Below are 16,711 nucleotides of genomic sequence, written 5' to 3'. Positions count from 1 at the left end.
CTCTCCAAAGTCTGTAGTGCAGAATAATTTCCCACAGAGAATAGAAGCTGTTGTTGGAAGAATGAACTGAAAGTAGTTCTGTGGACCAAATATAATACTTTCCCATTCCTGACTTTTGATTCAATACTAGTCTGATGTATCTACATCCCAGACACCAAAGGAGTGGGTTTATGCTCTGATCATATAAAGGATAATCTCTGTAAAGCAGAAACATGAGTTGATAATGCTTCCACTCTGTAATTGTTGCAAAGTTGAAAATAATGCCGTATATTTTAAAGAAAATTGATAATTTAATAAAAGAGCAGAGGAAACATAGTGAAGAGAATGCAATGCTGTTCCACGGATAGGAGATGAGTGTGTTTAGTATATTAAGCCCATACACATACAGATATGTGTGTATGTGTGTCAGTAAGAAAAGGAGCATTGATTTTGACAAGTTGAAGGGAACAAATATTATAGAGTTATATCAAAATGTCAAATGTATTTTAAATCTTTGGCAGCTCGTAATCTGTTTTAAAAACTGAAGCAGTAATTAATGTTGAAAAGCAAAATATCAAATGTTGCTGGTGACTACCAAAGTTGGAACTTTCTCATAAGTGTTTACTATCAGTATTAAAGAAAAAAAAAATCCTTTTTTTTTTATATGACATGCACTCATCTGTCAGAGATAGTAAAGAATATACTTCCCAATAGCAACAAAAGTTGTAATAATCAATGTCACTTCTGTGAATTGAGTACATAGTGGATACATCTGGTAGAATAGCAGCTATATTTGGATGCATCATTTGAACTCATTTTGACAACCTTCAGAAAGTTTTTGACCACTACAAAACTCTTTCTGTTCCACAATTTGCATAAATCTACTATATTTCAGGGCAAGCCAAAAAGGAGGAGGGAAGCTGTCTTATTAGGTGGGAAGCTTGACATTAGTTCATTGCATCCATCCCTTGGATTTTGTAAACTGAGCCTTTTTCTAGTAATCCACTTTACAAAGTTTCAGTGTTGGTAATATTTTTAAAATAAAATGCTCATCAAATATTCAAAATTGTTTTACAGTAACTTGGTTTATGTTATCGCTCTGTAAATGACTATATAGAGAGGTAATATAACAACAAACTGTGAGATGCTGGATAATATTTATGAAAATATAAAATTGCAACATCAGTGGGTGTTGGTTTTCTTTTGCATGTTGGGGTTTTTTGTGAATGTTTAGAGAGATTACTGTAGCATGTGAAAGATTTTAAATTTTGGTGCTCTAGTTACTGTCTCTATGCAAAAGCATTTACAGCTACTGAGGGCATGAACATTATTCAAACAAAAGGAAAAACAAATCCTTCCTGAACCAAACCCAAGTCTTATTTTACCCAGTAGTAATCAGAACACTATATATGTGAATTTCTTTCTTTTCTAGCACCACTAACAGATAAACCACCAAAGCTTTTACATCCCTTGGAGAGTAAGCTAACAATTCAGGAGACCCAGTTAGGTAAGTGGAAAATGTAATCTTTCTTCAGATTATATGAAGGTATTTGATGTGTTAATCTATTATGGTAATCTGAGGGCATATTGGCATTAATAATTTAATTGAAAAGACATTAAACTTTTTTTTTCCATGAATAGAGGTATCATATAATATCTAGAAGATTATTGTTCCCCCCAGAAAATCTTAGTAATTAATATTGAATGCTAATTTCTTGAATATTACTGATATTGGGTTTTACCTTGCTCAAAGTCAATAGTTAGAAGTGAATCTGAACTTTTCTTTCTAAACTTCTCCTCTTCTGTATATACTTACTGTGGGATTCAGTGGGATTTTTTGATTTATGTTGTACTTGCAAGAGTTCTTTTCTTTGGTGTCTGCTTACAGAATTGCAAAGTTATTCAGTAATTATAAAGGTTGTGCTGGTCAAATCATACAGCAGTGTTATTTTACCATAACAGCAATTGATTATTCTGAATGTAAGAATATTTATATACAGATGAATGAAGATAAACTGATGCATGAAAAAACCATCTAGTCTTGTGAATGGGGGATATGTTTGGTCACTTTGTTGTCCTACTGCTGTGGAGGTAATTAAGGCTACAAAAATAAGTGCATGAGTTCGTACAGTTTCCAGGATGTAACAATATCTCCTTTTTTATTGACACAGAGGGCAACTTGTAAGAAACAGTCCTCAGTAGGTTACCCTTGAATTATGGTTTGTTGTCAGAACAGTAAACTGCTGGTAGGTGTTCTAGCATGTTAGCTACAGAAGAAAATGGAAACAAATCTGGTGGTTGTCTAAATCTCACAGAAAAAATACAGCAAACAAAACTCAGTACATTCTGCAGCACACTGTCAGATAAAGCAGAAGGCTTGAAAATGAATTCTGACAGTCACTGGCAGAGCATTTTATGTTGATTGCCAGCTTATGGCTTATAGTGGCCAGAAAATCGCTCATCTTTTCTTTGAAATTAAGAAACTATTTCTTTAAATGATTCATGCTATTCAGGTAATATTTTGAAGTGCTGGTATACAGTTTTTTCAGAAACAATTCTATAGAAAAGGAGAGATATAACACATTTCCTTCTACAGCTACTTTCTGTTATTCTGAAAGTATTTTTGTTGATGCACTGACTCAGGAGTCTTTTCCTGTATGACAGTTCTATTTGATTTTACATTGTTGTTTGAACACAAGACTAGAGAACACAAAATAAAATATTCTACACATTTGGTTCTTAACTAATGTTTCTAACTGAGATATTTTTGTTGGGAAAAAAAAAACAAAACAAAGAACTTTCCTGTGCTTTAATGTTGTTTTGCCAAATATACTGTATGGTGAGAGTATTTCAAGAAGAGTGTTATTACTAATGGTTAGCTAGAGGCTTTGTGTCTATGATTTTTATAATTACTCTCAGTTTTGATTTCTTATAGTTCTAAGAAATAGATTAAATAATTTGAAAAGAGGTTTGAAAAAGACACCTTTCAGAAAACTAAATAGTTGTCAATGAATTTGAAAGGGTTAACTTGAAAATGGCACTTTCAGAGACAGATGGGAATGTCTGACCATAAATGAATGTGAAGCTACAATATTTACTTTATGCCAAAAAGTTACAAGAATATATTAATTTGTTGTTTACAACCATGTGAAAAAGTGTGTGAGAACTGGAGCAAGTTCAAAAAATTGATAGCTCACTGACACAAAAATTGTTTTGTTCCAGTCTAGATTTAATGCCTTGGTCCTGCTGGATAACCTTAGAAAAGTCTGTGTTTTCATGAGAAAAGCCAGTGTTTATTTCCAGGAGTCTGTTACTGTGCAAAAAGTGCAGAATATTTTAATATCTAACTAAGACCAATATTAACTTAGATACTTAGATAATTGCCTGTCTGAGTCTTGGGGTGACCACATGTTGCAGGCTGGTCTAGACACTCCCTGAAAACATAGTCCTCCAGAATCTGATTGGGATGCTGTTTATACCTTACCTGCAAAATAAATATGGTGGTGGAAGCTGAAGAAGTGAAAGGGGTGGCAATCTCATTCCAAAGGCAAAAAGACAGCAAAGAACTGGGAGCTTGAGGTAGTCTGCTACTTCATGAGCAGGTCACCAGTCAGTGTGATGGAGAGCTGGGGCAATCCCTACTCTTCATCCATGTTTCTGTCCCTCTCACTTTGCAGTCCTCCATCCTGAGTCTCAAATGAAGTAGATTGCATGTGCCAGGGCATGTTCTGAGAGGTGCATGCCAGATTTGCAGGGCTGTGTGTGCAGCTGCAGGTGCACATGATGTCCTGAAAAGTCAGTAGTGATGGTTCATCTCCAAATCTTCGCCTGCCAGAAGGTACCCTTGGGGAGGTGATGGACACACTTGTGAAGAAGACCTCAGTAACACCAGTGTGTTTTCTGCTGAAAGACCTACTGGAGCTCAGTTCTTAAACAGGGCACCTCCATGCAGTGTCTAACTCAAGGTGGAGAGGCTGCAGACTTATCTTACTCACTTGGCTCCAGCACTGCTGAGTGGCAGAGATGCCTGACATTTGTCATTGAAATATTTTGGTTTCTTCTATGCACCAGCAATTGAAATTATTACCATGGGACCACAGACCTGTCTTATTATCACGTTGCATGCCTTCCATAAAACAGCATCAAACTGAAAGGTGACTGCATATAAAGAAAAGAGTTTCTCTAAGGGGTGACTGGTAGAGTGTTATGGATAAGCTTCCTGCATTTTGACTTGCTGAGACACAAGGAAAGAAATCAGAGCTGGACAATCTGCACACCTCAGTCCTATGAACCTCCAGGATCCCATCACATTCAAGTTATCCACAGTTGTGGAAAAGGTGCCATTCTATTAAATTGATATCTGGTGGAGTGCTAAGCATGGCTGCACTGAAATGAGCAACTTTAGAGTCAAAGGCATCTTGAGATCTCATCAGAAATATCTTTTATGACACTGAATAGTAACCAGATAGAAGCACAAGATAAAAATTGAAGTCAATTTCTCAAAGACTTTTCATAAAATACACCATGGGAGAGCCAAAGAATGAAGCACAGAAAATTAGATGAGGAAAGAGATTAGTTTGCAACTCATCCAGTAGTTTGCAACTCATCCAGTTCTGCACTTAATGTTTTTATTTTGTTTGTTATTTCACTTCCAATTTTGTAATCAATTACTTAATCCTGTTGCAAGGGGAAAAATATTTTCCTTTTAAGCATTTCTCGTTTTAAAAGGGGTTTTAGGTGGTGGTGGTGACCTCACTGTAAACTGTTTCTCTGGAAACAATGACTCCAGATAAAATATTATCATAGAATCATAGAATCATAGAATCGATTGGGTTGGAAAAGACCTCCAAGATCATCAAGTCCAACCCTTGGTCCAACTCTAGTCCATTTACCAGATCATGGCACCCAGCGCCACGTCCAATCTGTGTTTAAAAATCTCTAGGGATGGTGAATCCACCACCTCTCTGAGCAGCCCATTCCAATGCCTGATTACTCTCTCTGGAAAGAACTTTTTTCTGATATCCAACTTAAATTTCCCCTGGCAGAGCTTAAGCCCATCGTGCCCCCTTGTCCTATTGCTGAGTGCCTGGGAGAAGAGACCAGCCCCCACCTGGCTAGAACTTCCCTTCAGGTAGTTCTAGACAGTGATGAGGTCACCTCTGAGCCTCCTCTTCTCCAGGCTAAACAACCCCAGCTCCCTCAGCCTCTCCCCACAGCACTTGTGCTCCAGTCCCTTCACCAGCCTTGTTGCTCTTCTCTGGACTCGCTCCAGCACCTCAATATCCTTTCTGAACTGAGGGGCCCAGAACTGAACACAACACTCAAGGTGTGGCCTCACCAATGCAGAGTACAGGGGAAGGATCACTTCCCTGGTCCTGCTGGCCACGCTATTTTTGATACAGGACAGGATCCCATTGGCCTTCTTGGCCACCTGGGCACACTGTTGGCTCATGTTGAGCTTCCTGTCAATTAGTACTCCAAGGTCCCTTTCTGCCTGGCTGCTCTCCAGCCACTCTGTGCCCAGCCTGAAGTGCTGCAGGGGGTTGTTGTGGCCAAAGTGCAGGACCCGGCACTTGGCCTTGTTGAACTTCATCCCATTGGAATCAGCCCATCTCTCAAGTCTATCCAGATCCCTCTCCAGAGCCCTCCTGCCTTCCAGCAGGTCGACACTCCCTCCCAGCTTGGTGTCATCAGCAAATTTGCTGATGATGGACTCAATCTTCAAAATACAATCTTCAAAATACAATCTTTAAAAGATTGAATCTTGCAAAGCTTGGAGCTGTAAGATGATGAAGGGTGTTTCCCACTCAGCTCTGAGCCACCCTGTGATCTGGTAACAGCAGATGCCAGGGAGGGAGATGAGCTGGTAATCAGTGGGAGGCCAAGGGAGGTAAGGCACAGTGATCATGAACACAATGACCCAAGGAACTGCATACCACAATAATACTGCTCTGACCTTCCACACGCTAACAAAACCAAATGAACAAATCTCTACTAACACAAGCCTCTTCTTGTAATAATATAAACCCACAGACCTTTCTGTTCAGATCTGTTCAGATAGGAATTAATTAACACTGTTTCTTACATACGAAAAATCCTATAACTTCAGGTAACTATATTTCTAATTATATATTCATGCCAAGGTAATACATTTAAGATATAAATATATCATATCCATGATATTTAAATTCATATAAAATATGTTCTGGGGTTTTTTTTATTGGTAATTTCTGAGTCTTTTCAGTTACACCTGTCTTTCAGGTTACATTGTTTTTGCTTCCAGCACTGTCCAATATCTTTTTGTCTCAAGGAAACAAAGAATATTTCTAGTCTGACTCCAGAAAATCTGATTGTAGTATCAAGTTGGTTCATCTCATGTTATTAAAGGAGACAGATGTGATTCCACAACAGACAGTAATGGATCTGAATCAAAAAATTACAAAATGTGAAATAATTCCTTTTAACACCTCAGCAGCTAGTTAGCCTTTATCCTTCTGTTCTTCCCTTTTTTTTCAGTGTATTTCCTGGTTCTGCACAAGGCTGTAATTTGGCATGCCAAAATTCACCTAGAAAAATAAAGCTATTGTCAAATTATTTTTAGCTAGGCTTGAAGTTAAAGAAGGCAAAAAAAAAAGGGATAAAAGATTTCCAACACTTTATGAATGGACTTAAAAGATGAGTTTGGACTGTAACCTAAACACTTTATCATCTGAATAAAGTGAATTTTCCTGAATATCATCCAACACAACAAAATTACTCTTGTGACCAAATGTTCAGTGAATATCTGTCCTATTTTTATGTAAGGCATTATTTTGATAGAATTAAATTGACTATAACCCAGTGCACTGCGGATTTCTTCTTTCTCCACCTTTCCTGCATCTATTCAAGAAAAGAATCATTAAACTATTTTTAATAAACTGTTTCTAAAGTAATAATACAAAGAAGCTCCCCATCAGGGACAGGAGAATGTTGCTTCATTTATAGTACTGTTTTGGCATAAAAATCTTCCACACAATTTGGCCTTGTTAAAGATAAAAGCCCTCCTTAACTAACTTAATCAGTAGATGTATAAATAAATTAACTAAAGTGTTAGGAAATAACTAGCAATCAGTGAGTCCTTTCAGGATGGAAATGGAAATTCAGGAATACAAAAAAATTATAGATTTTATCTCTACACTTTTCATCTAAATGCTATATTCACTCTGTAACAGGGCCTTTTTTTTCATTATGTAAGGAATTTTAAGTTTATCCAATTACACTAATGTTTTCTAAACCAAATTGAATTTTTTTTTCAATCATGTGATGCAATTGGACACTTTTTCTTTGATATATTCTGTTATTAGATTAACACAGGATGGGCAACACTTTGCGTGGGAATAATCAAAACTGTAAATTCATAATTTACTTTATACTTATCATCTTTTTTTTGTTTGTTTTTACTTGAAAGCTGAGACTTTCAGAACACAACTGGGAGGGAAGAGGGTTGGAAAAAAAGTAGAAAAGACAATGCATTTGTTTAAATTTTATCTCACTTTATCAGTGCTTTTTCTGGGAGACATGTGTCTGATCTATTGGATGAATAGGAAAACTTCTTTGTTCATTTTAGATTATAATCCACTGAGAAACGTCTGCTCAAGAGAACATTATGTACCATACTTATCTGAGGTACTTCCTGTGTTAGGCATTTAAACAGGATTTAATGCAATAAAAAGTCTCTTTGTCTGCAACTATGCACATTTCATTTTTTATGTACAGATTAGACAGATGGGAATTTTTATTTCAGAATTTTGTGCAATATAACCAGTTATTTTCATAATATGAGAGAAGACTATGGAACCTGAAAAGGACATATCAGCTGGCTAATCATCCAAAAGTTACATTTCCTACTTAAGACTTTCTTAAACAATCAAAAAACATATGTCCCTTACTAGCAGAGTAAAATATAATCAGATACAGCAAAACTTGTATAGGAATACTCTGTGGGAGACAGTAGGATGTAATTTATTGTAACCAAGATCATAACGAGTACAGAATACCACATACCAAGAAATGCAATTTAGGCCCATACTGTATATTATTTCATGAGAAATAATAGTTCTAAAACCCCTTTAATTTTGTAAATTTGAAACATCAGGATTCACATTGTTCTGTGATCAATTTTTGCCAGATTTTTTTCCTTCAAGCTATACTTTGTGTTTCCACATTATATATAAGGACTTTATGGTGTCTGATACTGAAAGACACACAAGTGTTTCTTTGCATTAAACAAACAAACAAACAAAAAACAACAAAAACAGCAAACATATAATAGTGCTATGCAAAAATATTAAGTTGTAAAAGTGAAACTCAAAATGTAACACTGTGACTTATAATTAATAACCATCTTAAAGTAATGAACTCCTCCAGAATATCTTGCTTTAGAGATACAGGTCTCTTGTGAGCAGCAATGGTAATCACATCTAAAAGTGATCTCAAGAATAATGTATTGGTGGAGTGACAAGCACTAGTACAATTTTTATTTACAGGAATTATTCTGCTTTCCAGTTCTAGAATAAAAGCTTTCCAGCCTTATTGGTGAAGTCAGCATGTGCTCATGCAGTGAAAATAAGGAGTAGCTTTACATGAAGCTGCACTGAACAATGTTTTTTTCTAGGACATACTGAGTATTTGCACTAAGATTTAGTGCTGTACATAAGTTTCATTCTGGAAAATCCATATAAATCTGCATGCATTCTTAACAGCAATAATTATCAGGGATTTGACAGCTTGTCGTGTCAATAGAAAATAAAAAGTTATTTGAAGGAACTCTAAGGGTCTGAAAGGCTTAAATGCCTTTGATAAACTCTAACAGTTTAGAACATCATAGTAGTATGAATATTTTCAAGCCATCAGTTGAACAGAATCTTTTTTTTATTTGTTAACAGATGTGTAACACTGAGACTTCAGACTGTGCACATTGAAGTGCTATTCTGGTCTGTTTACATAAGATATTATGGATGAATACACAGAAAATATCTACCCAAGATATAATCAACATATCATAAATGTCCAATTTTCTAGCTATTTAATTTTATATATTTAATATCTGAGGAACTTGTAAATAAAAATACTCACAAAAAATCAGTTTGATTCTACATAGCATAATTGATATAAAAATATTCTAACAATATTTTTATGGCATATATTGTATTTCTTCTATAGCACTTTGGTGATAATGAATACATGATGTAGAACTACAAGTCAGTGCACTCCTTTACTTTGGGTTAGGCTTGAGGATATTAGGATACACATAGTTATTAGTCTAAATTTCATATTTGATAACAAATGTGTTCAACATTCACATGCCAACCATAACTGGCACCCTATGTCTGTCTTAGAATGTTCTGGACAGTTATAAGCAAAAGACAACATAGCAGGATTTTCCATAATCTGTCCTCTTTTAATTTCTTATTCTTTTGCCTGAGGTAAAAATCTGACAACAGATTATTTAAATACTTTTTATATTTTCCACACAACGAACTAAAATATCCCCTGAATCAAGATATTTATTCAGCCCTTAGTTTTCATGCCAGCATGAAAGCACATACAAATAAAAGATTGGATACAAAGAAATGGGTGTTCAACACTTGTTTTACTGAACTCAGAGGTAACTCTTGAGAACCACGGAGCTAGGAAGTTAAAGAAGAGAAAAGGTATTCAGCTCAGTAAACCCCAAATTCAAATTCACACCTCAGGATTTAGTTATTTGTGAGAGCCATCTTGAGCATCTACCTAGAATGCTGCAGTAAAAGTCACCTTCTAGTGTATCAGTCATTTCAACTGCTTAAAGTATCCTTTTGTCCTAGTTCAGCAGGAGGGACCAGCTAACCCTGTGTGGGGTGATCAAAGCTGTGTATTCTACCCCCTCTATTCATTCCCCAAGGACAATGGGCCATTAGCAGCAGCTGTCCAGGGAGTCATTATCACCTTCACACTCAGCCTGAGGGGGCGGAGCTGCTAATGGGCCATCAACAGTTCAATACCCCCTGGCTCCCAGAGTTAATCACCCATTGTGTGAGTCCCCGCCCAGGGGGAGGGACTGGGTGCTCCCTGAGGGTACATAAGTGGTGGGTAGAAGACCTGGAGAACTTCTTGTCAGATCCAGAGGAGCAGCAGAACCTCGACAGGAGGAGATCACCACTCTCGCCCAGACCACAGCCCTCGCCTGCACCAACAGGTTTTTCTTTTCCTTTTGCTCTGGACTTGGGGGAGCCACAGGGGTCTCAGCACAAGGGCAACCAAACCCCCTTGGGTTTGTGCCCCAGGACACTGGGTTCTACTGCTGAGTTTTGTGAGTTGAAAGCAATTTCCCTTTTGTGTCAGAGTTTTTATTGTAATATTATTATTAAATTTTAGCTCTGACTTATAATCTCTCTCGTGGTGAGTTCATTTCCCCTGCTGGTTCACCTTTAAACCAGCACACCTTTAAATAGTTATGTGGTTTATTCTCAATATGCTGATCTCATTCCAATAACTAATATTTATAAGAAAGGAAATATAAGAAAAATGTTTTACTTACCTCAAAATATATCATATCAAGTAACTATTCATATTGACTTCAGAAATAAATGATTCATATATTATACATAAGCTTATTTAGAAAAATTTATTGCAAGCATTGCAAAATTACTTCTCTGTCGCTAATGTCTGGAGATGTGAGGCTATAGGGTCATAGGTTTTGTTTTTTCATGGCTTTCAAACAATTAATTAGGAGTAATAAATGCTCGTAATTTTTAATTGTCATTAAAAATCATGGGAGGACTAGTTTTTTCCTGCTGATTTTATAATAGGTATAGAGATTGTTACAAAAGATACCCATACGTTTGTTATAATTTAAGTATTAGTAGAGATTTTTTGTGCATTTCTGGTGTGTGGTTTTAATCTCCCACTAGTCATTTTTAAACAGACTATTCATCCTATTTAAGTCAAAATTTGAGGATTTCTTTTTGGAAAACTTTTCCAACTGTTAATAAAGAGATTCTATGCTCATATAAAGAAAGATGGCTTAAAAATACAACAGCCAATATTATTTTTTTTCCTTTATCAAGTGGTAATTAATCCTACAACAGAGATTTTATCCTATAGTATCTAAATGCCATTTACAGTCTCCTAATTCTTTGGAAAGGTCAGGCTCTTAAAAAAGCTTATAAATGCAAATACTATTTCTCATGAATCAGTGAGATTATTCTTCTTGGTAAAAATAAGCAAACAGAAGTTACATTTAGAAGGGTGAAATCCAAGATGAAATAACTTGGAATTGCTATTAGGGAATGAATGAACTTTAGTTCTTTCTAGAATGATGTTCAGAATAATTTATTTACTATAGTGGACGCATATGATGAAATAGTACCAACAATAATAATTCAACCTAGTTTAAATCAAAAAACTAAAATAAGGTCTAAAATGCTATTGTAGGAGTTACTGGAGGGACACACACAAAGCATTACCTCAGTGTATTTAAGACTTTTCTAAAAGCATTGATACCTGTTACAGTTCGCTGCTGTTTTAGGTTTTTTGAATATTAGCATCCTTTTTCAGAGTTGTTCTATTTTTGGAGTTCCTTATATCAGTCACTCCTTGAGGAAAGGAGGAAAGGGTAGGTAGAAAATTGAGTTTGGTTTCCAGGGCAGTCTGAGCCAGCAGTTGAAGAGAGGTGACTATATACTCTCCTACTTTTACAGAAAAAAAAAAGGTCTGGGGAGTAGGGAAAATTTCATACTGTTTCCTGTAGTCTCTGGACATGCAAACCCCTTGGTCTTGTATTGTGTTTAAAATATTTCTGTCAAAATCATCATGAAAAAGGAATTTACAAAAAAAAAAAAAGTCGAAACAAACATAAAACCTCATTTAGAGTAAGATACACAAACCTCATTAAGATGCTGAACTTCTGTTGCTGTCAATACCTTTGTGTTACTGCTATTTATGCATTATAAAGAGTGCTCACTTTTTTGAGCTTGAGGTCTCTGGCTCAAAGATGTTCTTGAATTAGTCAGTGGGCCCTCTTGAGAGGACACACAGCTCCACCTGGCAGCCAGGTTAGCCATTAATGGTATGATGTTTCATGATTTCTTTAAAGAGGTGTAAATCTGTGCTGCTCTGACATCTGCCTCCTCTCATACTCCTCTTATTTCACCCAGCTTCAGCACTCTTGCTTAGAGGGCTGAAAAGTCACTCAAAGGAAAGAACCAATTTAAGCTGGATTTCTTGCTATGCTGATGGTAACATGAGCACAAGAAGTCCTAATGCCAAGACATGGTGAGTGGGAGTTACAGTCAGGGAGAAAAGTCGTGAGAAGGTATTTTGGCTCAAACTGTTTCTGAAATATCACTCTAAGTCAAGACTTGGTCTCAGTAGGTTCCCAAAACGGTCGATATAGATCAAGATGCAGCTGTGTGACACATCATATCACATCATAATGGAAGTGCTTTGCATCTTCCCATCAGGGTGGCTTTTGTCTGGTCTTTGGCAAACTGACAACTTGCTCCATTCACTGTATAGGATTTTAGACTTTTTGTTTAGACATCTGGGATGACATACCTAAAGTGGGAGTGTGTGAATGTCTTTCTTCATGACACCTATACAGAGCAGGTGAATGAATGCCAGGCTTCCAAAAATATTAAAAATACAGCTTTCAGAAACTGAACCATTTGACAAGAAGTATTTTATAACAGAAATGTTAAAGGTATGGTATGTCATAGAAAGTTATAGCCCAGATTTTCTAACGAGTTTGTATTTTTAATTTAAATTCATTAACTGAGGTGTAATAAGGATTTACCATGACCACAACAAGGAATTATTCCATCATTATTTTGATGTTATTTAAAGCTCTATATTAATCACATTGCTACTTAATTGGCTGTCTGGTATCCCCGTTGCAGAAGCTTGAGAGCAAGGAAGATATTTAACTGTGATAAGAAAAATGTGTATTACCCATATCAATTCTTTAATTATATGTTGTGTTAACTTTGTTTATCAATTGTTCTTGCTTTGTCTCCTTTGTACTCATTAATATGAGTAAAAAGCATATTGAATGATGGTCCTTTTTTTCAGCTGAAATGTACATGATAAATTAGTGATACTGAGAAAAACATAGCAAATATTTTTTTGAAAGTCATACTATGCAGCTCAGCAAAATGCAAAGATGATTTCACTTTAGCAAGATGATTTTTGTTTCATAAACGCTCACTCTTTCAATACTGCTATGTCAGAAGTCTTATTTTTCATATTTTTTAGTCGTTCCTCTTAGTGACATGAAAAAAGTAAACTCAAGATTGTTACTGCATTTGAAATATTGTTTTGTTATGCAAAATATGTATTGACTTTAATAAAACGTTCATGAGTAAGGTTATTGACTCTGTGTACCACACATTGAAAAGATTGTATGACTATGTTAGGATTGAGAGATATCTTATTTTTATTTTGGTAAACAGGCAATCATTAATGAATTTTTTTAGTCAATCATTAATGAAAATTGTTCAAAAATATTAATTTTAAAAGCAAATCCCTTTTGTTTTGAAATATTTCCCTTTTTTCTTTACACTGAAAATTAGAGGTTTCTGTACATAATAGTGAGCTGCTGTGCCCATATCAGACATGCCAAACTACCAAAGCCCAACCTCAGCAAGTGTTTGCTCACATCCTATTTCTCGACTCCATTTTTTAAGCTTTTTATCTAATTAGAAGTAGAGTTTCAGCCTGATGTGAATGAAAAGAGATCATACCAAAAGAAGTCAATATCTCTCACAGCTTGAGCATCCCCTCTTTTCAGCTTTGCTTGTCATTTAGAAGTGTTATCTTTATCATGGCAAGATGGTGTCGCTGATTGCTCTATCACCTACCACTCTGCAGCATCCCTGCCCTTATCTCCTGTTTTGCTTTGTGGCAATCTGCTAACAAGTGTGGGTGTGGACCAGCTCCGCTGAGCTGTCATAATATCCCAAGGCATGAAACGTAATTCCTGAGGTTTTGTGTCCTAAATTCAGTATGATTCATTCAGAATTAGCCTAATGGATGACGGGATCCCAAATGCTCGACTGCCAGTAGCAATTTACAAGCAGCCCAGAGATGAAAAGGAGGACTTCACTAGTTAAAGATGTCTGAAGAGGGGAAGTGGTGCATGTATAATTACTGGTTACTTCGAAGTCACTTAATTGGGGTTTTAAGTGTGACTGACTTGTAGAGAAGTTGAGCCTCAGTACTTGACGCCTTGCAACATTTTCTGAAACTTGTTTTCAGTGCATTGTAAATGGAAGGTAAAGTATTACTGAATTGAAGACAACAGGGTTTTCTTTGCTTTTCAAAGGGCTAACAGTACATGTTATCACTTACTGTACCACAGAAGGTGTTTTGAAATTCCTTGAACTGTGGTAACACCTTTGTGATTTAAAGAATACTGAATCTTTTCTAAATTACAGGTCTAATATCTTTTTTTTTGTCCATTCAGTATATAATAGCTCCTTGTGCTGGTTTAAAGGTGAACCAGCAGGGGAAATGAACTCACCACGAGAGAGATTATAAGTCAGACCTAAAATTTAATAATAATATTACAGTAACAACACTGATACACAAGGGAAATTGCTTTCAACTCACAAAACCCCAGCAGTATAACCCAGTGTCCTGGGGCACAAACCCAAGGGGGTTTGTTTGCCCTTGTGCTGAGACCCCTGTGGTTCCCCCAAGTCCAGAGCAAAAGGAAAAGAAAAACCTGTTGGTGCAGGTGAGGGCTGTGGTCTGGGCGAGAGCGGTGATCTCCTCCTGTCAAGGTCCTGTTGCTGCTCTGGATCCGACGAGAAGTTCCCAAGGTCTTCTTACCCACCACTTATGTACCCTCAGGGAGCACCCAGTCCCTCCCCCTGGGCGGGGACTCACACAATGGGTGATTAACTCTGGGAGCCAGGGGGTGTTGAGCTGTTGATGGCCCATTAGCAGCTCCGCCCCCTCAGGCTGAGTGTGAAGGTGATAATGGCTCCCTGGGCAGCTGCTGCTAATGGCCCATTGTCCTTGGGAATGAATAGAGGGGGTAGAATACACAGCTTTGATCACCCCACACAGGGTTAGCTGGTCCCTCCTGCTGAACTAGGACACTCCTTCACAGTTAGTAATGGTTATTTTATTTATTTATGGTGAGTAATTTACCTACCCCCAAATGCATTATCTGTTATCCAGGTAAATATGTGTACATAAATTTAGCTTGTTTATGAAAATGCAACATATTGTATTTGAATTAAACTTTTGGTGTTACTTTAAAATTAATTGGAAAACCCAACGTAGACAATAATCTAAAAATTATTACCAGATGTTTTGGCAGCTCATATTTTGCTGCAGTGACATACACGTAGCTAGATTGAAAGAAAAAAGTATTAAAATCTAAACAGCAGTAAAGTTATTTTAAATATAATTTTAAATTTTAAAATAGAGAAAATGTAAGACTAGACAATCTAAATAAAGAACAGCCAACTTGATATGTATCATCAGGTTTATTCCCTAGCAAATTCTACACATAAAAGAATTATTTTGATTTTCTAGTTAAGAATATAGAAGGATACATTATTTTAAAGCCACAAGTCTACCCTGAAATGTAGCTTTTTAAAGGGAAAATGATAGATTATGGCATCCATATGTAGCCTATGTATATTACAGGCATAAGTAGGATCAGATTACTGTAGCTGTTGATTTTTAGGCTGTGTGGAGTAACAATAAATGAAGAATAAAAACCAAAGCAAAACAAGCATGTTTTCTTAAGCAGAGAGGAAAACTCACATCCTGCATTGTTGTCCTTATGGCATTAAGCCCTACAAAGTGTTTTGAGAAACAAAGAGAAGCTGGGTTTTATCTTTTGACTGTTTTCTAATCTATAAGAAAAATAAATAATTTATTGCTAATTTTTGTGTTTATTATACGCACTTAAACTCAGAAAAGACAATAAAAGGACAGAGTTTTTCAATATATTTCATCCTTCTTTATGCACCTGTGGTACTCAGTTCTATCTACTTAAAATGTTGATCTAAAGAATATTTATTCTGCTTTAAGCAAAGATTGTAGAAGGCAAAAATAAAAAAGAATTGGTCAATCATTAGTAAAGGTCAAGATTTGTAAAGGTCTGCGCTGCCTTTTTAAGACAATAACAGAAATACATGCCTTGAGGGCTAATCTCTAAAGTGTAGCTAAAGGAAATAGTTTGTGTTGCATTAATGTTAGAAATTTTCCTAATAATGACTAATGCAAGGGAAAAGTGTCTCTGCCAGATACACTAATTTTGATTTAAGTAGAAAGTACTATGAAGAATATTTAAATTATATATGTTTTTTGTTGAAATTTCAATTTTATGAAGAAACTGCTTGGAGTAGAAAGTTAAAAATATCATGAGGTAGAAGTCTGGTATAGGTAAGTAATGATAAAACTAATTTTAGAAGCATGGCATTGAAAGAAATTATTAGTTTCTCCAGTCCCACACTATTTATGATTCTCTGTGGTCAATCATCTTCAATTGTCTTTGCAATGCAAACCATTGCTAGTCACATTAGTTAAATAAGGATTCAAGATTCTGCCTCTCTCTATGGATGTAAATGATTCAGAAGCCTGAGCACAATTGAAGCCATTCTGTACTGGAAAAACAATATAACTGATTCTTTAAAAAGACTTATAAAGCACTCTTAATATTTTATTCTAATTAATGTAGAACGTGCCTTCTCTC

General features: G+C 36.0%; 1 protein-coding gene across 1 annotated transcript in view; it reads left to right on the top strand.

The window, feature by feature from the left end:
* Positions 1-16,711, top strand: part of IL1RAPL1 (interleukin 1 receptor accessory protein like 1) — a 748,261-nt gene that overhangs the window by 568,174 nt on the left and 163,376 nt on the right. The window contains exon 6 of the mRNA XM_071569407.1: positions 1,412-1,486. Within this exon, the coding sequence (XP_071425508.1) occupies positions 1,412-1,486 (75 nt within the window). The remainder of the gene's footprint in view (positions 1-1,411; positions 1,487-16,711) is intronic.

Source organism: Pithys albifrons, chromosome 1 (assembly GCF_047495875.1).
Source record: "Pithys albifrons albifrons isolate INPA30051 chromosome 1, PitAlb_v1, whole genome shotgun sequence".
Taxonomy (NCBI): Eukaryota; Metazoa; Chordata; class Aves; order Passeriformes; family Thamnophilidae; genus Pithys; species Pithys albifrons.
The sequence above is the reverse complement of the archived record's forward strand: the minus strand, read 5'-3'. Positions and strand labels throughout refer to the sequence as shown.